Below are 24,072 nucleotides of genomic sequence, written 5' to 3' on the forward strand. Positions count from 1 at the left end.
AATATTGTGAAATATTATTAACATTTAAAATATAAATTTTAAGTAATTTATTCCGGTGACGTTTTCAGCTGCCATTACTCTAGTCTTAATTGTCACATGATACTTCAGAAATCATTCTAATATGCTAATTTAATTCTCTAAAAACCTGTCTTATTATTATCAGTGTTGAAAATTGTTTTGTTGATTCATAGTTTTGTGGAAACTTTAATATTTTCTTTTTTAAAGTTTAAATATTTTGTAATAATGTAAAAGTCCTTACTATAACTTTTGATCAATTTCATGCAACCTTGTTGAATAAAAGTAATAATTTCTCTCAATAATAATAATAATAATAAAAACTGTATCGCATGTCACAATAGAGAATCCACATTTACTCACATGCAGAGCCAAAGTCATGGTCTATGTTTGTCAGATGAGGACTGATGAAAAGATTAATTGTTAAGGACTCACTCACTACTGTAAATACAATACATGAGTCATGAACAAAACATGAGGAGCGACATACAAGTCTTTGTTATATATGACAGCGTCACTATGCATTTGAATACGGTTTGTGTGTTGTGGAGAAGGGGGGGTTACTGTCAGGATGAGTGATGTAAGCGGGCTGATTATACTGCTAATGATTTGATTGGAGGAACTGGTGAAGACATGAATGAAGACAGGACATCATTTGAGTGTTTGTGCAAGCATTGTATAAAGGCATCACACATCTGGCTAGAAATCAACTAAAACCTATGCATGGTAAAGTCTGTGAATTCTGCTACTGTGCTGTTATAGACCAAAGCCTGTTTGTGAATGCCTATTTGTACATTTTGCCAGTTCATGCGTGTTTGTTTTCCAATTAAAGTGTGACATTTGAGACGATCCCATTGAGGCACTAAAGTCAGATCTTTCAGTTTAGTTAAATGTGAATCAGTTGAGAACAGGTCATCATCATGGCTTTTATCATAAAATCTGCATATATTAGAATGATTTCTGAAGTATCATGTGACACTGAACACTGGATTAATTGCTGCTGAGAACTCAGCTTTGCCATTACAGAAATAATGTACATTTAAAATATATTTACATAGAAAAACTTTATTTTAAATTGTAATAACATTAACATACAACATATTGCTAATCAAATAAAAGCAGCCTCAGTGTGACTTCTTTCAAAACGATTTAACAAATCTAATAATATGTTAAAACAGATAACACTTTATTTTAAATTTTAATCATATTAAACAGTATTAATGTTTTAATGTATATCTCAATATCCAATATATTATCATCTTACCTCTACACATAGACATTTACATATAGCAATCTAAATGAGGACAACATTCAGCATTTTTAGAATAAAAACAACATTTATTTTTAATAAATGATTTTATGAAAAGTCTGGATATCATATATTTCACAAGGCTCTGTAGTAAACAACAACTACAATGTTCACCCAAAAACAATAACTTTTATTCACCCTCATGTTGTTCTTTTATCATCTTCTGCAAAACACGCAAGTCAAATTCATTGATATATAATCACTTTCAAAAATGAAAGTAATACAGGTTTGGAGGCAAGGAAATGATGACCAAATTAAATTTTTTGGTGAACTATCCTTTTAAGTTGTGGTAAAATTAAGCTTTGAGCATGTGAAATTACATAAAGCCCTGCAGCTTTTGAGTTTATGCAGAGGTTAATCTGATACGTATGTTTACAGAACAATCTCTATTCTATCAAATGTCTAGGTCAGAAATCACCAAACATGAATTTGGTTACTAAAAAACAAACTTTAAACACATGTGCTCGTGTTTCCAGTCTATGCGTTTCCGCATAATACTGTATACAGTATGTATGAATGCAAGTGCATTAAGCATAAAGTCTCCTGTAAACACAGTTTTATAAATCAATTTTGAAATATACTGTAACAGCTGATGAAATATCAGCATCATTTTGTTGTGAAGCCTTTTAAATGTGTCACAGGTAATTGTGTCATCAGTATCTCTGTTTTAAAGACCCTTGCTAATGCATGAATTCATGTTCATTGATTCACATTATAGGGAACTATACGGAGTGGAGTGATCCACTCATTTTTCTCAAATCCACCTCACACACCTGTGCATGTTAAAGCATCTTGATTACAGCAATTATTGGCAGAGATCATGGCTCAGTGCTAAGAAAGACATCACTGATATGACACACACCTCTCTCTCTTCCTCCAACAGGCCGTCTGATGAATAAGTGACTGAGAAGATCAGGAAAAAGGGAGGCTGAAAGAATCCATTCAACACACACATCCAGACACACCTCACACACTCTCAAATGAAACACAGCGAAGAGGAAACCTTCACTAAAATAGCCAATGAAAAAAGACACAGAAAATACATTAGCACTTGCACAGGAAAAGCATTAACACACACACACACACACACACACACACAGAGAAAGACAGACACACACATACTGTGGCTTTGAGTGTTTGGGCTCAGATAGGCATGAAGGACATTCTATATTCAGCAGACACATTTGCGTAATTATAGAATCTCTGCCTCATAAGAACAGGTGCCTATTAGGTGCTTAATTTGTGTTTTTCATGGTCAGGGTGTTTAAAATTAAAAGCCTGGTCATAGTTTAATTCACTCTCCTTAATGTCATTGTGTCTCTCTGGTTACACACATACACACAAAACCCAACAAAGCAGCTTACCTTCTCAAAAACCTTTATGAACTTGTTTAGCGAAGACCTTCATGTCTCTGCCCCAAACAACACATGACAGCAGAAGGCAGTAGAGAGCAGTCGTCCAAATCACACACACACACACACACACACACAAACACACACACACACACACAAATAATTTTTTATACTGTACACACTTTATGTTTGTTTTTCTGCACTTTTTACAAAAAAAAAAAATTTTGTTCCCACAACACCAAAAAAAAAGGTTTTACTATCACACACATACAATTGTTATTTTTCTTTAAATATTTTTAGTTTTAGTCATATTTTTTGTCTTTTGATTAAATTATTATTTTAATTTAATGTAATTATACAAAAAAAAATGAAATTTTGGGGTCAAGATTTAATATTGGAATTCTTCAAGGATGTATTAAATTGTTCAGAAGTGTCAGTGAAGACATTTATAAAGGACCTATTTCAAATAAATGCTGTTCTTTTAAACTTTTTCTATTCATAAAAAAAGATAAGCAGCACAACTGTTTTAAACTCTGATAATAATAATGAATGTTTCTTGAGCACCAAATTAACATTAGAATGATTTTTTAAGGATCATGTGACACTGCAGACTGTTGTATTGAATGCTAAAAATTCAGCTTTGCCATAACAGGAATAAATAACATTTTTAAATATATATTAAACATTGAAATGTTATTTTCAATAACATCATTATTTCAAAATATCAAATAAATGCAGGCGTTTGTGAACTAAAAGTCTTACCAACCCCAAACTTTTTGACAAATTTTACTCAATATTAATTCATTTTACTACAATGGCATCTAACTGTAGTCAAAATTACCTTAAAATCACACCAACTATATAATCAGTGTCTGTGCTATGCTCACTTCTAGTGTATTTTTCGATTCAACCCTTTTTTCTACAAAAAAAAAAAACATTAATGCCTTAGGAATTACATTGTCATTGTATTTTTCTCATCATATTTGTGCCAACAATATGTTTTTAATGCAATCATTTAATTATAATCATTATTTGCCATGTCTCACCTTCAATATTGACAAAAAAAAGGGAAAACATTTGTCAGATTTCATTGACAAGTCATACAAGCTTAAAAGTAAAACAACATTTGAATGTGATCACTTTGTTCCTTTGATTTCCAACAAGGTTAAAGGTCACAAAATAAATGAGAAACTAAGAGAAAGACAGAGATAGAAACTGTTAAAACTAAAGTTCCCATAATTCCACGAAAATGTCTGCTTACATGCTGTCTTGTGCAGGCTTGCATGTGTTTGTTTGTGTGTCATGTATGTGTGTTGGATTCAGCCACCTGTCAGCCCATTCTGCTGTTGATGTTTTAGGTTCCAGAACTGTGGAAGTGATCCATAAAATTCAGCCCCAGACTTCAGTACTGTTCACACATGCTTCCATTACTATGAGAGACGTGAAGAAGTAGGAAGAAGCAAGCAGAATATCACAGCAAACAACAAATCACAGACTATAATTAATTAAAAAAAAACATATCTGCCAGTTTCTGTCTCTCTCGTCTGCTTTATAATTAAGTTTCTCTTTCTCTTGTTATAGCTTCACTTCCATGCCAACTTTCTTTCATTTAGCCTTTTCACTTTTATTTTGAATTTCCCTTTGCAGCCAACATTCTGTGTGTGAGAGAGAAAGAGACAGTGCCAGTGCTTCACAGCATGAGAGGGTCCACATAACACAACCATAAATAATGAAAACCCTCCATATCAAATCTGTTCCGTTTAGGATGAATTTATTTGATCAAAAATAAAGTCAAAACATGTGAACTATTCTTTTTCATTTAAAATAACTTAATATTATTCAGCTTTTAATAACTTTTCAGTGACAGAGGATCATTCAGAAATCATTCTAATTTGCAAATAAAGAAACTTTCCTTATTATCATCAATGTTGAAAACAGCATTCTGCTTAGTATTTTTCTCAAAACTGATCATTTTTAAGATTCTTTGATGAATAGAAAGTAAAAAACAAAACAAAAAAACAGCATTTATTATTTGAAAACTGATTTTTTTGGGTGACAATAGAATTATTTTAACTTCTGATCAATTGAATGCATTCTTGCTGAATAAAAGCATTTACTTATTTCTCTCCCTCTCTCAGAATAAATAAATAAATTTAAAAATGTACCGACCCCAAACTTTTTAATAGTGTATTTACATGTTACATAATTACACACACAATACAGAACTAATTTTTTTATGTTTTATACTTAAACGTATGTTTACTCTATATGAAAAATCTGTTTAATATCATGTAAACTCACATGCTTTGTATGCAGCTCTGCTTCTGCAATGACTTTGTCTTTTGATCGATGGTATCTAGGATGTAAGTGTGAGAAAAATGTTCTCAAAAGCCAAATAACCATTTATACATTGTTTTAGAGTATTTTTGTAATACAGCAGATACAGGAAAATTGACACTAATATAATAAAAGTTATGTAATAATAGCAAATAAATCTGAAAAAGAAGTGTTACCATTGAGATATTAGGAAACGTGTCCATCCTTCAGTGTCCATGTCAAGGGTCACCATTTCTGTTCCAAACAGGTCAACTATTGCATTCAGATCAAATAAAGATATATAAAATGGACACAATACACACAATTGATTTTTGAACAGTTTAAGGTGAAAAAGTAAAATGAGCATTCAAGTTCAAGCATTTGAGCAGATTTTATTCAAATGCTGATTTCACAAAACCTACAGTTGTTTCCTTTTTAATTATTTCAAAATCTATTTTATTGTCATGAAATATGACTGACAGTTGCACAAGTAATATACTTTAGGAAAACCACATCTCATTCTCAGAGCTTTGAGACATTTTATACAGATTGATTGTTAAATCCCTCACTTTTCACACTGCAGATGCTAATTCCTTTTTTAATCACTTCAAGTTAATTGCACACAGTTTTTAATCAACCAAAATAGAACAATTATCGTTACAGATGCGTACAATTGAGTGGGACTGTGATTTTGTGCTCATGGCTTGAAACCGCATTACAAAAACAAAACAAAACTCCAGATTCATTTCACATAAGAAACAAATGTTTTATCAGTGATATAGGCCTAATATCTCAAGAAACCTTTTTGAAGGAGTTTCAGTCATGTGTTGTTAATATACTGCATTTAACAGCTCACCACTTTCCCAGACAAACTAATATTAAACTAATGTTGTCAGTGTTTTTTAAATCTTCTAAAGTGTGTACACACTGTACGATTTATATTAGTTCTTGCTGCTTGTCAGACTGTACAAACATGTTTGTGACACGACAAGACACGAAAATATGGGAGAAAAAAGATATGTGGTTTGTTGTTGTCACACTAATCATGTCATAATTTACTCACCCTCAAGTTGTTCCAAGTTGTTTCTTTCTTGTGGAAAAAAATACTATGGAAGTCAAAGGCTACCAGCAACTGTTTAGTTACCAACATTCAATAAAAGAAAAAAAAAATAATACAGATTTGGAACAACTTGCGGCTATGTAAATAATGACCAAATTATAATTTTTGGTGAACTATCCCATTAATGGTTCTTGATCTGATAGTTGTAAATTGTTTTGTGCCTCAAAACTTCTTAGACTGGCAAAATGTCATCATAAATTATGAACACAGTGGTCATTAATAAACTGTTGGTAAACATGTCAAACTATCGATTGAAGAGTACAGATTTTGAATCAAAGGAATCTTTTAGGATTCATACAATGTTTTCTCAGACAGCCAAATGATGGAATCAACATGAAACCTCACCTGTAATCCATTTACTTCACCAATGAGGAACAAACATGATATTCAGTGAGGTTAAAAATGTTTTGACATTAAATATGATAGATACCGAATGCAAACATTCTGTGTGCAGCACTCACCAAAGAATTGGATGTCGGAAAATAATATATCTGTAGGAATCAACTGACCAATAGAAATTTCAGAATGGCAAGTCGAGCTCTGAGAAATCCAATTCTTTTTGCTTTCTAACTGACCCTGCATCTTTACACATATTCCAATCCAATAAACTGACACTCAGTTACAGATTTGACCTTGCTATCTTCCCTCATCTCAGAAAAGATCTGTGAATTCAACTCTGATGCATCCGACCAGTGCCAACTCATCACCCTAGAGCTTTACCTCGAATGAGCTCATCCTCTCCCACGAATCTGGACTACAGTCATATTTCTGAGTTTACAAGACCCATTGACTCATCCTTAATGATTAGTGTTTTCTGACAAGTTCTGTCTGTCCTGCATCATGATCTTGATGTTATTCCTAGTTCTGAGGGGTTCTAAATTCAGCAGCTGACTTGATTTTTTGCTACCTGTTCTATCAGCTGCCACATTATATATGTACTTTCTGTTAAGCCTCTCGAGAAAGCATCTGCTAAGTAAATACACCTAAACAGGCTAGTGTAGTATCCTATTTTTAATATGAAAGCAGTGGTGATGCAGTTTAATATGAGCATGACAATAAGCACACGTTGCACACAACTGACTTTTAATTTCTTTCTTCTATCTTGTCAGTGTTTGAGAGAATATTCAAAAGTCTCTCTCAATTGCAAATGTGTGTGTATTTATTATGCAATCTATCCATACATTGATTCTGACGAAATACAATGAACAGACATTGCATCCAAATGCTAGTTGGTAAAAAATGTCAAACTCCCAACTCAAAATCAAACTGTCTGTTTCTCTCTCACACAAACACTTGTTCTATGGGTCAATACTGATCTGAAGCTCAGTGTGAAGCTCGTGGTGGAAACCTGAAAATCCTTAAAGGTGGACATGTTATGTAAAAAATGGGTAAGCCATATTTAGGTTTAAGCAATTTCTGTATAGGTATGAAATAAAAAATTAAATCAGCATGTTTTAAAGATTTATATAGAAAAAGCACAATGCTGGAATGGGAAAAACAACAATGTTGCACCGTGTTGGATGGAAAACAACATATATACCCTATTGAAAAATAAAAATACTTTTAGTGTACTAAACTGGTTAGTTCACCCAAAAAGGAAAATTATGTCATTAATGACTCACCCTCATGTCGTTACAAACCCGTAAGACCTCCATTCATCTTCGGAACACAGTTTAAGATATTTTAGATTTAGTCTGAGAGTGTTCTGTCCCTCCATACTCCGTCTACAGTGCGTATTAACGGATTCCAGTTGCACGAGGTTGTGGTCCGTCAGTGCGTTTTAAGGAGTCTGCAGCAGAGCAGTGATTGTTAACGTACTGAGTCTATTTTTGCTGTGCTGCAAGCGCTGAATTAAAGTGAAAACGCATTGTTCGTGGGAAAAATTAACATGGATTGACATGGAAACACAACACATGTTTTTTTTTGCTAGGTTTAAAACAAGAAAAATAGCACTTTTAGATAAACAAGGAAAACAATATATATGTTCACTTTTATGGAAACAGAAAAACAAAGTTCATTAATACCCATGGGATTGCTTGTGATAAAGATTTAAATGCAAATTGCACGAGAGTGTGGTTTTTTCATTTTAAATATTTTAACAAGAAAAGTAGGCTAATTATTGTGTTCAAATGTTTTGCCGCTTGCTTGAACAGCTAATTATACAAACCTAGAAGAAAAATGCATGAATAATGCGTTGTTTATTTTTGCACATGGACTTTTTTACCTATATCTTTACGTTTCTGGGCCTGGGAACATTTCAGTTGCATTTGTTGTCTATGCAGGGTCAGAAAGCTCTCCGATTTCATCAAAAATATCTTAATTTGTGTTACAAACATTAAGGAAGGTCTTGCGTGACATGAAAGTGAGTAATTAATAACAGAATCTTCATTTCTGGGTGAACTATCCTTTTAACAGATTTGAAAAATACTTAGTATAAAATAAATGTATTTTAAATATATTACATTTTTACTAGGGTATTGTGTCACATAAAATGAATTGCCACACTTAAAAAAACTGTAATAATCTTTGTTTTATTTAAAACTAAAATATATTTTTTCATTCTTTTTTTTATTCAGTTTTTCATCCTCAAGACAATTTCAAGACAAAGCATTTCCTCAAGACATTTCTTCCCTAGAAAACAAAAATACGTTTTTTTTTTTTTTTTATGCTGGCTGTCACTGACTGTCAAGCACCAAAAATGACAAATAAAAACCAAGAAATTACCATACAAGTATTCTGTGTAAATAAGTGCAATATTTCCAAGTTTTCTGAAGCCATATAACAGAACAGACCAAATGTTGTTTTTATAAACTGGAAATGAAAACAATGTTCTTTCCTTGCCACTGTCATATCCATAATATTCTCAACATTCTTCATAATATCTACTTTTTGTTTTCCACATATATGCAAGAAATAACATGCAAGTTGCCAAATCAAATAGTAATATAGTAAAATGTACATGTCCAACTCTTTTATTATTCATTTCCACACTGGAAGTCCTGATGTAAATTTTATAAATGTCTTCAGACGGATTAAGAGAGTAACGTGCAAGAGTGCATGTGGTTTTGTCTGTGTCTGTAAGGAGTTGAAAAATAATATACTGTATACATTAACTTAATTGTAAACAAATATTTTAGGTTCAAATGTATATTTGCAAAAAGAAAAGTGCATATTTTAGATGTAATCACTGCAATACACGTTTGCATGCAATATTCAAATAACTACAGCACTTTACTGAATGACTGGCAATACCAGCTGCCATTTGTGCACACAAACAAACACACACAGCTAAACCATTAGTCAATCAATCAAACTGCCCAAACTTTCATGCTTCATTACCACCAATATCAATGAGGCAGAAAACATTGTGTGTGTGTGTGTGTATGTGTGTCCACAGGAAACAAAAAATCACAACGCACAGATTTGACGGAGATTACTGAAGAAATAGGATTAGTTGGCCACCATTTCAGTAATTATTATGCAAATGTTTGCATCTGTAGGTGCCAGAGTAGTTTCAAACCAGTTTGTGCACCAGCATTGCTGTTTCCCTTGGTACACTGTGTTAAACCTTCAAGCCATAATACAATGTAAACACACCTAGTTATAAAGAATTGTAAGTATGCATGAGAAATGAGTGAATGAGTGTGTGTGTTTTCAGTGTGTTTAAACAGATGCTAGGATAAAATGGAGCTTAATCACATAATTCTAGTAAAGCAAAGATTTTATCTTAATACTGTGTATTCTCTCTCTCTCTCTCTCTCTCTCTCTCTCTCTCTCTCACACACACACACACATGCTCAGGTCTTCAAAGCTTAGGCTATTTGACTGGATGGTTTCAGCTTATCCTAACATAATCCAGTTATACACATGAGGTCTGACACAGGCACACATTACTGAGGTTTGTATTATAATACATGATGACTACTGTAAATGACAATATTCTGCCAATAATGTGTTGTGATGAAGTGGCAGGTTTTTGTAACAACAAAGCCATTTAGAATTAACCCCTTCAATTTATTAGTAATATCGAAACCAAACGTTTATGATTAGAAAAAGGATATAAAAGCCTAATAAAGGTGCTTCTTATGACTATATTCCAAGTTTTCTTAAATTATAGAATACCAAAATGTTAAAGTTATTCACTGATAATCTTTCCCTCCAGTGGACCATCAACCAGTGATTGGGGCCAGATAATTAAGTACTGTACTTGAGAAGCGAATCAGTCAAATTCATGAACAAATAAGTTAAAGCAGTTGTATGAACTAGATTAAATGCTTAATTGAAAAGATGGCAAATTTGAGGAAAAATAGTAAAAAAAATTATAAATAAAATTAATTGATTATTTAAAAATCAGTTTAAAAATGTGATTAAAATGAACAAGTAAATAGTTCAGTATAGTACTGAGTAGAAAATAATAATGCAACATAAAACATTAGATTTTACAGGTATTTATAATAATTGTAAATTGGGTTTTTATACATGAATATAGCAGCCATTTAAATTTTAGGATGGGGGTCCCTTGCATGACGATTATCAAAACTGGGGATCCGTAGCACCTAAAAGCCTTGGAATAAACTACATTATGATGCTTCTATGGTGCCTTTTAATTTTATTTATTTTTATTTTTATTTTTATTTTTGCTGTTTACATTGTAGTAGCATGGGAAAACAAAGCAACATAATGTATCTTGTACCATATAAGTACCATAGTAACATTCATTAAAGAGTAAACAATATACATTTATTTATTTATTTTTATTTTTATTGGTTGAACTACACCTTTAAGAAGAACATAATGGCAAAAAATAATATCACCACATGAAATAGATTTTTAATGACTTTTTATCCAGCAACATACACGCGCGCGCACACGTCACACACACACACACACACACACACACACAGTTCATTAACCTAAATCAAAAGCAACTGAGATTGCCCTGCTTCTTAATTTTAGAAGCTGGATAAGAGAGCAGGTAATATTCACACACACTTCCAGGGACTTGCTATTATAATACATTATAACAAAGTAATCAACTTCTTTCTTCTACCCACCTGTCTCACTCTGTGAATCCCCCTTCAGCGTGTGCTGTGTTTTTAGTTTTTTTTTTTCTTCAGTGCGCGCGCTTGCTGCCGCTCGACGATCACTTCCGTGTTGGCGAGTCCCGACGTCACGCGGAATGTGAAGCAGGAAACACGGATGTGTTGCGCTTAATCTGCATCTACAGGTATTCACACACAACTCGATTTCTTTACTTTATTAATACTTAACAACACAAGACATCGTAGCGCTATTTTTGATCATATGTTTTTATAGCCGTCTGTTTTAAGCTCGTTGAACGGTTCTGATCGGATTCGCTTAATACGTGTTTGTGTGTATATGTGTGTGATCCAGACGTCCTCCGATCCATATGTTAAACCCAAACCACCTTTCAAGCTGATCTGATCCAAACGCACTGCTTCGGACGCGGACGTAACCGAGTGGAGGAATGCCTACCGGTAAGAACCCGAATTCTCTTTCCTCTGTCATTAACTTAAGACGGTTTATGGTCCAAATATTGTACTGCAGTGTGTATGTGAGAACGAGTCAGTGTCATTAGCCTACTGGGGTTCTGCTGATATCATCTCTCCTGCTGCCTCTTCATTAACAGAAAAGCACAAAAAGTGTGGTATTACATTGTTTTGTTATTCCTTCAAGTACCCTAAATAACTAGGTACATCAATACGCTAATCATCCAGTAGTATCATGGTCAGTTCCTCATACTATGGTCATTGACTATGCAGTCTGTTTTACCCATGATCCCATGGAGGGCAATGAGTCCGGTCAGACTTGAGGTGTTGGCACTGATGCCATAGACTTTGACAGCAGGTGGCCCTGGCATGTGATTTAGTGTCAGCATAAAATCCTACTCTAAGATTGACAACTTATGTAATGTATTTGGATGTTCCTGAAGAGCTTATGAAAGTCTTCTGTGGCCAAGAGACACTGTTGTGCTTCATTCTTCAGTGTTATTTCAGAATTACTGAGATTCTGTTGTAGTTTTTATTCATATTTTGAATTAGTTTTTGTCTGTTTTTATTTAGGTTTTTATTAAATTTTCAGTTATTTTAGTATATCAATTTAAACTAAATTAAATAAAAATTAAATTAAAAAGTTTCCTTGGCAAATAGTTGAAATAAGTGTGTGTGTGTGTGTGTGTGTGTGTGTGTGTATATATATATATATATATATATATATACACAGTGACCAAGAGACCTCAAAGCATTGCAAAAAAAAAAAAAAAAACACCTGCAAATTAAGAAAACATCTTCATCAATTTGACCACACGAGCTGCAAAAACTCACAACACAATCAAAGAAAACTGCTGCAAATACAAAACAAACAAACAAAAATAGAAACATGCTGTAAATATGCACAGACCACGTCGGAAGTGTTTAAGGGAAGGCCGTGTCTTTGTTTGTGTTTTGAGAATTTGCAGCGTGTTACTGTTAGGGCCGTATGAAATCAGTTTAATTATTTCCTAAATTCCGTTTTATTTTATATTTTCAAATAGTTTTTTCCATTTTAATTTTTCTTGACTTTTTTCTTAAATAGTTAAATTAAATTGTATTAATCAAAAAGCATGTCTAACTAATTAAAATCATGAAACTTGTTATATTTTTCCCCAACATATTTTTGATCGTTACCAAATTCTGTTTTAGCATGTCAAATTATTTTAATGCATAATTATTACTTAATTGATACTTAATTATTATTTTTTCTTCTCCATAAAGTAGCCTTATTTTTTTCCCCTCAGCAATTCTGTGTTTAAACATTTCTGGTTATCAAATGAATGCATAAAACATTCATTTCATTTATCTTTAAATGATTGAAAATTAAACAAACTTTATTTTTTGGCAAACAAATGACACATGTGACATATTTATTTGTTCTTATGGCTGGTGGTGTTTATCAGCTATTTTAGGCTGATAATTTGTTGGATATTGTTTTGTTAGTTTTCAAGTCTGGTTTGGTATTGTTAACTTTATAATTGTTTTGGTATTTTAGTTGGCATTGATTGATTGAGATATAAATATTTTACCTGGGTTTTTTTTTGGTGTTGTGTTTTGGTACGTTATTGCTATGTTTAAAGTTTGTGACATTGGTTGGTTTCACATGTGATATAGTTCTGTGTGGCATTTAGTTTGCCATTTGTGATATAGTTTAGTGTTGCATTATTTTGTCAGATTGCGTAATGTGAAGTTTGACGCAGTAGTCCAGACACCCCTGAGGGTTATTGCTGCTGACTCGCTGCACTCAAAAGAGAAGTACAACAAACACACACACACACTGAGAGTAGGGTGACCTCTCCACTGAAGTACAAACACAACTCCCACACCCCTCAGAGGGAGTATGATAACCTCTCTGCTCTGACACACACACACAGTCTATTTCTGGGCAGTCAGGACCCTGTAAGACAAGCCCTTTATCCTTGAACTTGGATGAGAGAGGAAAATGGAGAGAAAAAGTGATTCTGTGAATGTTCTGTGGCTACATTCACGCTACAGTCCTATTTCCTTTACACAAATATTACTTCTTTTTTCATGTGAATTTACATTTACTTAAGATGTCACTGATTGCAACTAGCAATCAAACATCATTTAGTAGTCCCAAGTTCTATGTCATCAACTTGCCCGCGAACATAGTAAAATTTCCATGTAGTTAAAATCATGTCGAGAAGATCCTATTCTGTGAGAGTAAATTTGTTTTATCTGAACTCAGAATTACCACAAACTTGCCAACACTTGACAACTTTATCAACAACCTGTTGACAACTTGTCAACACTTGACACTTTACCAGTGAGACATGTCCTACTCCAGTGCTTGTGAATTAGTTTCCTACCGATAAGCCAGTTCAACCATTTCATCATCAGACTCTGGCTTGAATTGGTGAGGTACAATAGATACTATCTTTTCCATTTATTTACAAGTCTACAAGGCCCTCATTCCATCATGGCAATGGGCGTTTCGTTTCGACACAAACTGTACACAGTAGACAAATCCAGAACCAGTCTCTTCTGTTCTGCACCAATCACAGCAGTGAGGGCTCACGAAACGGAGGGGTTTAGAGAGACTGATTCTTTGCACTGCTTCGCACGAGTCATTTAGAAATGAGATCAAATTAAATCTATTTTAAAATAAAAAATAATGTGTTTTTGTACCTTGCATGCATTTAAACCTGTTTTAGGAGACTCAGAAAACAATATTAGAAACCTTAAAAATGGCATAATAAGGGGCACTTTAAAGAGGTTTACAAAACATCGCAGAATCTGACATACAGTAGAGGTCAGTTATGTTGAGAAATAAGATAAATAACTGGTTCTTGGTTTGTTGATTGCCCTGATAACTCACATGTGGGTTTAGATATGCATTAACTAACCTTACTTGAGCAGCAGGTGATTTACATTTGAACAGGCCCGTCTGTCATGTTTGCTAATGATAAGGGGAAATTAGAGTTCGGGTCAGTTCACATTAATAAAAAATAAATAAATAATTTTTTTCAACTACATTATTTTTGCCAAATTTAATTCATCTCACTCTGATCTAAATAATCAAGGTTTTTGGAATCCGGAGAGCAATAATAATAATACTACTAATAATAATAATAATAATAAAAACGTTTGTCACCTACACAGTTCTCAAATAAAATAAATGGCAATTTATGATGATTATTATTATTTATCAACAACTGGACTTATTATTAATGTTAAATTAAGTATTATTATTGAATTTATAATAATTTTTTTCTTCCTTAGTTTTATTCTTCTGCAGAGGACTTGGGTTTGCTCAGCCTTAACAGTTTCGGTTGGCAGCAAAGCATTGGCAGAACTTAACTGTGGAGAAGTCATTGCCAAAAAGCAAAGTCTTTGTATAAATCTAACACATGTCCAAATAAACAAGTTTTTGGAATATGGAGTGCATTACAGTTATCTGCTAAAACAAAGGACATTATTTTTATTTTTTATTAAGAGCAACAACAATTATTATTTTGATATTAAATGAAATCTTATTTCTTATTGATATTAATAAAAATGTAGGGACCCACTTTATATTAAGTGGCCTTAACTACTATTTACTTACATTTTAATTAATTATTTAGTACAATGTACTTATTATGTACATACATGTTTGTACATTGTACTTATATTTAAAAAAACGACATGTAATTACATCTGTATTTAATTTCTGTAATTACATTTATAATTACACTGTTGACCCATACTTTTCAGCTTAACCCACCCTTAAACTTACCCATACCTCCAACCCTCTCCCTAACCTTACCCCTATCCCACCTCAATAGCAGCAAAAGTGTTTTACAATACAATATGAACACAATAAGTACATTGTACTTATTTTTATGTAGGTACATAGTAGTTAAGGCCACCTAATATAAAGTGGGACCAAATTTAGTTTTAATCTTTTACATTGCTAGCTAGTTTGGAGTTTTTTTTTACACCTTGCTGAAAATGAGAACTGCTGTTTCAATGTAATTTATGCCTTTTTGCTATAGGATATCTAAGCAGCGTGAGATGTTAAATCTTTCTCATATTGCAGTACGAATTGCTTTGTCAAATATTTACGATATGTACTTAATCGTATTTTAGATTTGATATTGTCATTTAGATGTGACCTGTTTCAAATATTGGTGAAAAAAAAGAGAATTGATTGAAATTGCTGTTGACATGTCTGTGTTCAGGGGACAATGACCGCCCAGCATCTCTCTCCCTTTCTCAGGGATCTTTCCGTTTCTCTCTCTCTCTGAAGGATCTCTCTGATTATCTCTCTCTCAAGGATCTCTCTCCCTCTCTCATGGCTTTGAGATGATAATGTGCACATTTCCAAAGCAAAGTTTGATCTTCCGTTTTAAGTGCATGAGAGAGTTTGATCTGTGTGTGTTTGATCTGTCATCTGTTTTGTATTGGTGTTCCTGGCTTTCCATTTGGCAGTGTCTCATTCATATGCGCAGTGGACGATGTGCTAGTGAAGATTCAGTGTGAGGGAAAACATCAAGGGAAAGCGGCGACGTGTGTGTTTTGTGTTGGTCAAGAGTGTGCACGCGCATGGTGGCATTATTATGTTAGATGCTGGTGTTGACACTGCAGTGAAATTTTCAATGTGCCAAAACACCAGCATCATCAGAATTAAATACTGCTCTCCCCTCTGGCCTCATGCAGAAGGGTGTGTGTGTGTCTCTGTGTGTGTGTGTGTGTGTGTGTGTGTGTGTGTGTGTGTGTGTGTAGAATATGGTTAGACTTCCTGCACTGTTCAGGACCTAGAGAGAGAAAGCTAGAGAGACAGAAAGACAGCGATTGTATCCCAGGTCCAGTGAGCAGACACAGACATGGACTCAGAGAACACTGATGCTGGTATGTTTGTGCATGTTTTTTTTTTTTTTTTTCTTGATTGCTTCAGGTAATTTTACAGTGCGTGTAATATATAGAAACATTAAAATATACAGCCTGAACATTGAAAATATATTCAGTGGTAAAATGTTAGGTGCAAAAGCTTTGATTAGAATTAACAGTTGACCAGTATATGGGCAAGGCCAATATTTGGCTGTTGATTAACAAAGTTTCCCCTTGTGCCAAAGATGTCCGTCTGAATGTGTGTGATTGTAGTGATCATAATTTAAAGTAGATGAATTTAATGTAAATTTATGTAAATTAAATTAAGTGTAAATATAATTTGAAGTTCACTAACAACACACTCTCAGCATGCAAATTAAAATATTTTTTACTATATTTTTACAAAAAAAAATTATATATATATATATATATATATATATATATATATAAAAAAAAATGAAAAACTAGTTAACATCAGCAATTGATTATAATTAAAACAATGATATTAATTGAAAAGCTCCTTTCCTTTTATGTAAAGTGTACTTTAAAAAATAACAAATTAATAGCCAATAAATAAATAAATAGCTGAAACCATTGTCCTTGGTGATTCATAAAATGCAAGTCAAGGGCTACCATTACTGTGAGAGTCAAACAAAAGCTTATCAACACAAAATGAATCTCCGTGGCCCCTGATATATTGAGGTCTTATGAAGTGAAACCATCAGTCTGTGCAAAAAACATTATTTTCTGTGATCTTTAGCCTCAGGCAAAGGGGGAAGTCTGATTCCTTTCTGCAGTCTGGTTCTTGCGGATGGTGAAGTTTCATTAATTAAATTTGGGTTACTCTTTATTCTATTTAATGACCGTTAATAAATTAAAGCTGTAGTAATAAAGTTATTTGGGAGTATAGATATTTCACAAGAACACAATTCAACATATTCCCACTTGAATGAATGAATGAGGGATTTATAGCACTTTATTGTGTATTGCTGCTGTACACCCAAAGCGCTTTACAGTCATGTATATACTAGAGGTCTCTCCACCTGTATGATTTAGCATGATATTTGCTCATGGTGAAGTATGTAAATGTTTTGGTCAATGATTTCAATTCTTCACTGTATTTGGAGCTTGTCTGGTGGTAACCAACTGGAAGAACTCAGGCAGCAGAATCCAAACTATTTCCGCTTTTTCTTTTTTTTTTCTTTTTGCTGTATTCAGGTTGTAAAAATTTTGGTGCATCAACTAATAATTAAATAATTGTATAATAAAAAAATAATTTCATCACTATTTTTAAGTTATCAAAAAATAGCAGTGTTTTACCCCCTTGCTATTATTTCTGTTATTATTAAAAATATCAGATGTTTTATCCCATCTATTTTGTATTTTATTCTATTATTTACATTTACTAACAGGGATAGTTCACCCCCCAAAAATCGATCATTTATTTACTTACCCTCGTATCATTATAAATGTGAACTTCCTTTCTACTATGAAACATAAAAAAGGTTTAGAATGACATCATTCAATTATGACCACATGTATTTTTGGATGAAATATGACATACAACTGACCATGTTTACATTAATATTTCACTAGGTCAAAATTGTTTACATTAAATTTTCACATTCATGCACAGCCATGCCATGTGTCGACTTTAGTATTACATTAACCATCCTGAACTTTAAATATTGGTCATATAGGTCGATTACTAATTAGAAGAACTATAAAGAACATAGAACAAGAGAAGGATTATGATTTTAAAACCGCATGTTTACGTACTGCCAGAGAAAATTCCATACACACTTCATGCTGCTTTCATAACTAATACACAGTATGCAGGCACGCATGGTTTTGTTTGTTGTCTCCTAAATTATCACTGCCTGCCATGTTTCCAGATGTCAGTCATATATTTTATAAGCAAAAATTTTGAGACATTTATTTGCATTTTGTTAATGGAAATAATTACTGAGCTAATGATCTCATAAGTGCACAGCAAATGTGCAGATGATGCACATCGTCTAAATGGTTGAATTTCTCTCAAATGTAAAACCGGTCAGATGTTTAGAAGAGATAAAGAGGTTTTTTGTTTCCTTCACTTTCTCCTCCATTCCTTTTCCTGCTCTGTATTGACTTGCTCATGCATATCTGCCCTCCACACCATCGACCCATGTAGGTAAATTTAGCACAGTGTATGTTTGGGAGAGTGTATTTGTATAGACTCCGCATGTACTCTGTCAGATGGCAAAGGATTATGGGTTTTTACATCATAGACTTTGGTCTTCAGCTTCAAATATGAACAGAAAGCCAGGTATATACTCACTAAAGCAAACACACACAGATGAAAGGTCAGAGGTTAAACTCTAAAGTGCAACCTTAGTTTAAAACAAGAGTAGGTTGATTGTAGTCTTAGGATGCTTTCACACACGCACTTTAGTGTTTTGATTAGATTACTCCCCACAGGTTGTTTTGTGTTTATGCCATGTGCTCACAAAGGTCTTAAAGTTCTGCCTTCATTATTATGCATCCTGGTCTGTCTCTCTGTCTTTTTCTCTTGGGCTCTGTTCTCACTTTTCAAACTCTTAAGCTATTTCAGGTCCTCATAAGGTTAAGAGGATTTTCTCTGCAAGCACTGAATCAATCTCTTCATTTCCCCAGATGCTCTCATGTTGGCAGTAATGGGGATTCAACAGGCACTAGTGGGAAGCAGGATTTGCACCCTGCTCTGGGGTGGCCCGCACAGGACGAGCGCCCCCTGGTGGCTGTGGCTGCTTCTCTGTTATGAAATAGCTTTCCTCATGGAAATGAAGATGAAAACAAAACCTTAATGATTTTGTTCTCAGAACGCCCTTGAAATTAGTATTATTTATGTATATTGTTTCTTCATTTGGATTAGCAATTTTAGCCTGGTCTTGTTAACTTTTGTGGGGGTTTTTTAAGTTATAAAAAAAAGCGAAAATCAAAATATACCCGCATTTGGAATTATCGTTCATTTATGTCTTTCAAACTTAAATATTGGGCTCTCCATGATGAATACAATGTGGTTGTATTCTGGTGATTTGCCACAAAATAACATTATTTTGTAGAAAATGTAAGTGTCTTTTGTTATTTCGTCTTTTGATAGTATTGTAACAAATGAAGTCATGTTGTAAAAGTTACTCCGTCAATTTCCAGAATCGTTTCTGAATAATTATTCATACAGCATATTTTTAATTTATTTAATTTCCATCTGTTATTGCACATTAAAAAAACATAATATTCTAATATAGTTTATGACATAATATAGTCCAATAAACACTTTCTATTTTTTGTTGTTGTTGTTTTACATTTTATTGTTTTAAAATAGTAAAACATGACATAATTCCATGACAGTATGTTTTTGTCCTAAAAAAAAAATTAGTTATAAATGTGTAATTGAAAAAAAAATTCATAATAGTGTGAAAATGGGTAAAATTGTAGAGAATGTATCTAATCTCGTCATCCCTTTTAATGAACCCCATTATTACATAATTTTCCAGTTATTGGTGGATCAAATGAAAATATCATGATTTTTAATATGGCTGATTGAGTTGATCCACATTTTAAGTTAACATTTAAAAGTACTTGGTTTATTATGCTTCATTAGCTTAGACCTTTCTCTACAAATATATCAGTGTAATGTATCAAGGGTTAAGATGATTATTCTTTCAGAGTCCTGGTCTGGTTTCTCTCCGTCACTTCACAGACAGACCACACTAGGCGTAACTTCCATTCATCTGTAATTGGTTGGCTCTCCTGCCAGTCCCAGTATGGGGCGAGTCCTCGGGCAGGTATTCGGTTCAGGTATTCGGTGTCTGAGTCTCAGAGCAGGGTTGAAGCATTAGGCTGAAAGGTCACAGTTCGGACTAGGTTTGAGGTTCCGGGGGTCTAAAGGAGTTAACAAAGGTCAGAGGTTATAATGAGGAGGTACAGGCAGGTGCCGCTCTCGGAAGCTGACGGGACCTTCAGATACAGACACACCTGGGAGAGGAGATCTTTCCTTAGCAAACTTGGTATCTATGTGTGTATGTTTGTGTGCGATCATGATGATTAATACAAACCTGTTGCACACCCTTTGTTAGTAAGATTGTTGATGCATTTGTCACTTTGCAGTAACGTTCGGCTCGCTCACCCGCTCTCTTGCTATTCTATTTATTTCTCTCCCTCACAGCATCTCTCGCTTTTTCCATCTTTCTGAAGTTGGATCGGGTGTTTGAGCTGATAATGGTGGCTCCTTTTCCACATCTCACTTTACAGCCCCTGCAAACACACACACACACACAAGGCATATACATGTGCATGCACATGCAATCCAGATTCATTATACATGTTGGAATGGATGAATGAACAATTTCATCTCTAGCTGGTGAAGGGCTGTCAGAGCAGTGTGTTTGTGTTGAATATGACGAGTGTGCGTGTGTTTGTGTGAGTACTGGCTGCTCTTGTGCTCTCAGATTACTTCTTTGACTTTTTTAAATAATTAATCAGCTCTTCTAACCGTGAGGCTTCACGCACAATGACACACACAGTAGTTTGCATTGTGCCTTTCATCAGTGAGTGCACTTACACATTACATCCTGACAGCTCATTTTAATAACATGCATATGTAGATTCTGATGTTCTTATTGGCTCGAGTGGGTGAAGTCTGAATCTATGTGTCAGACTGCTTATGTTGCATATCTGTCCCATCTCAGTAGGGCCATTCTTGCTTTCAGAAACTGTTCGACACAGTGCAAAGAAATGCAGCAGAAAGCAGGTGTCATGAGGCACATTTGTAAAAGCTGAACTTCTTTTAACGTAAACTGTCTCAAAAAGTGATGCTATAAAAGGAGGTGCTTTAAAAACCCACAACAGTCAAAGACATCAGTCTAGTGCATGTTAAGATAGAAAAAAAAACATTTACAAAACCATTCAGACAGAAGTAAGGGTGGTACCTTAGATCTGTTTATTTCATTAAATGCACATATTCAACCTCATTACAATCACTTGTGTTCATGCAGACTGAACAGAAAACAAAGTTGTTTTGAATGCCAAGGATGTGCATCTTTAGTATGTCTAACAATTCTCTTTTTTTCACAGGTGTGTGTGGATGTTGTGGTCCTCTGAGGCCACGCTACAAGCGTCTAGTGGACAACATTTTCCCAGAGGACCCCAAGGTAATATATCCCTGGAATAGATGGAAATGCAAGGATTTTCAGGAATATTACATTAGAACTTGTATCTATGCATTATATCATTCTATAATAAAAAATGTAAATAAGTAAATAAATAAAAATTTAGTATGTGTGTTCTATATTATGATTTTTCTTTTTTTTTTCTTTTTTTTTTAAGAATTTTCAAAAATAGAGTGTTCCTTTAGAACAGTGCGATTCTGCAGTCAACAAGTCTAGTTCATTTACATAATTTCTTGGAAAGATGCTTTAAATAAATGCTTCTTTAAATACCATCTGCATATCAGAGTTCACGCACTGGGATTCAGACACATTCAAGTTCAAGTGCTGTGATCAAAATATATTCTGATTGGCTCTTCCTGTCCTCAGAAAACAGCTGATGTAAATGCTGGGCATAATAAGAGAGAAGCTGCTTGGTCTATCTATCTAAATTTAAAGCGCAGTTGACTAGCATCTGTTCATTATTAATTATATTGTTGGAGAAAAATATCTTGCCACTGTTATTATGAATATATATTATTAATGCTTTAATTTTGACCTTTGACCAGTTCAGCAGTTTTTGAGAATGTGATATACCACAACAACACACACACACACACAATCTGGGGAGGCTTTTAACCTTGCAGCTACTCCATATTCATCACATTAATATTTAGCTCTGTTGATTAGAGTGACTCTCACACACACACACACACACACACACACACGATTGTTTTCTCTGAAGGCAGAGTGTGAGTAATATTCCTATGGGTTGGTGTGACTGTTTCCACCAGAGAAAGAGAGACAGATTCCCTACAGGCATGTTATGTACTGTATATTAAACTCATGTTAAGTTAATTAGCACTTTGAGAGCTTCAGGAGTTTATTTCTCTTAAGGGATTCTGGATAAAAGTGATTTTTTTATACATATGAGGCTTTCTGTTGAATAACACTTTTTAAATTCTGTAGAAACATTCACTGTAAACTGTAAATATATATATTTAAAAAAAAACTAATAAAATACATTTAATTAAAATCTAAATAAATGTTATATCTAAGATATCTCTTGTACGATTTCAAACAAAAGTAGTCCAGAATAAGATTATTTTTTTATAAAACCTACTCAGAATTTAATGATTATTTGACCCATTATAAACAATAGTAGTAGATTTTCTTTAACTGGTAAAAAATACAATGATGCATCTACAGCACAGACACCTAATATTCCAAGATTATTGCAGAAAGTGGCGATTTCTGGTAAAGAGACACGTTTTCTTGTAAAGTTCTAGTCAAATTCTAGTAGTATTTTCAGTTTATTGTTCTTTTTTTTATTCCTCAGGATGGACTGGTGAAATCTGACATGGAAAAGCTGACTTTTTATGCAGTGTCAGCACCAGAGAAGCTGGACCGCATCGGTGCGTACCTGGCCGAACGCCTCAGCAGAGATGTGGTACGCCATCGCTACGGGTAAGAAAAAATTCAATACGGGATTACATTTTTTAAAATTATTATTTATTTTATTTATTACTATTTTATTGTTATTTTATTTGATTACACTTTAATTTTTACTGGTATTTGTGTGTGTGTGAACAGGTACGTGGTAATCGCGATGGAAGCGTTGGATCAGTTGTTGATGGCGTGTCATTCCCAGAGTATCAAGCCGTTTGTGGAGAGCTTCTTACACATGGTGGCCAAACTGCTGGAATCCGGAGAACCCGATTTACAAGTGCTGGGAACCAACTCCGTAAGTTTGAGTGTTTGACTGAACAAACCAGCAAATGCACTCCAAAATTTCTGCAGGAGATTCAGGTGAAAGATGAGAAATGGCTTTGAATGTTATTCTGCCATTTGTAACCCGTCACAGAAACCAGTGACACAAGTCGGCAGCACAACTTTCAAGCAAAATAAGAAAGAAGCTTGAAAGTTTTTTTTTTTTTCAAAATTGGTGATTTTTGTTTTTTTGCAGAATCTGTTGATATCACAAAGAAGCCTCTCCGTGTTTGAGATAGCAGTGTTGGTATATTTAAAAGCGTACATTTTGAGGTTGAAATCAGCTAGTATGTCGGAGATTCTAGCACGCAGTAGGGGCGTTTCATTGTCTGTCTGTATTTCCATACTGGATAAGCCGGCTTTTGTTTCTTTTGTTATTGCCCCCGCCCTCCGAGGGAAGCGTGGCTACTTAGTATGCAGCGCTCTGGCCGGCTGTAGCGAACAAGCGCTCACTGATTCTGAAGACGATCTGAGCGAAGATGAAAGCGGCATAATAAGACTGTATAATATCCCTAATCTACAACTGAGCGAAGATGACGACGAGGAAGAATGTATTGGACTTACGTCAGACGAGTTGGACCGTAAGATATCAGAGGCTATATCGATAGTAACATTTGATGGGGATAAAGACAGAGAAATG

At 34.0% G+C, this 24,072-nt stretch overlaps 1 protein-coding gene and 1 long non-coding RNA gene across 5 annotated transcripts in view; one reads left to right on the top strand and one right to left on the bottom strand.

Moving 5' to 3' along the window:
• Positions 1 to 1,387: 1,387 nt before the first annotated feature.
• LOC127934507 (uncharacterized) lies at positions 1,388 to 11,303 on the bottom strand. Its single transcript, XR_008147783.1, has 4 exons — positions 11,167 to 11,303; positions 5,190 to 5,265; positions 4,978 to 5,032; positions 1,388 to 4,106 (listed from the first exon to the last, which is right to left on the bottom strand). It is a non-coding gene; the product is annotated as an uncharacterized LOC127934507 (long non-coding RNA).
• Positions 11,230 to 24,072, top strand: part of LOC127934481 (protein EFR3 homolog A) — a 33,750-nt gene continuing 20,907 nt past the window's right edge. For all 4 annotated transcript variants that reach the window (XR_008147766.1, XM_052531933.1, XM_052531915.1 and 1 more), the window contains exons 1-5: positions 11,230 to 11,339; positions 11,507 to 11,610; positions 21,592 to 21,668; positions 23,002 to 23,129; positions 23,256 to 23,406. Coding sequence is in view for 3 of the 4 variants with exons in the window: in XM_052531933.1 (XP_052387893.1) it covers positions 11,601 to 11,610; positions 21,592 to 21,668; positions 23,002 to 23,129; positions 23,256 to 23,406 (366 nt within the window). In the remaining variant the exon portion in view is untranslated. The remainder of the gene's footprint in view (positions 11,340 to 11,506; positions 11,611 to 21,591; positions 21,669 to 23,001; positions 23,130 to 23,255; positions 23,407 to 24,072) is intronic.

Source organism: Carassius gibelio, chromosome A2 (genome assembly GCF_023724105.1).
Source record: "Carassius gibelio isolate Cgi1373 ecotype wild population from Czech Republic chromosome A2, carGib1.2-hapl.c, whole genome shotgun sequence".
Classification (NCBI taxonomy): Eukaryota; Metazoa; Chordata; class Actinopteri; order Cypriniformes; family Cyprinidae; genus Carassius; species Carassius gibelio.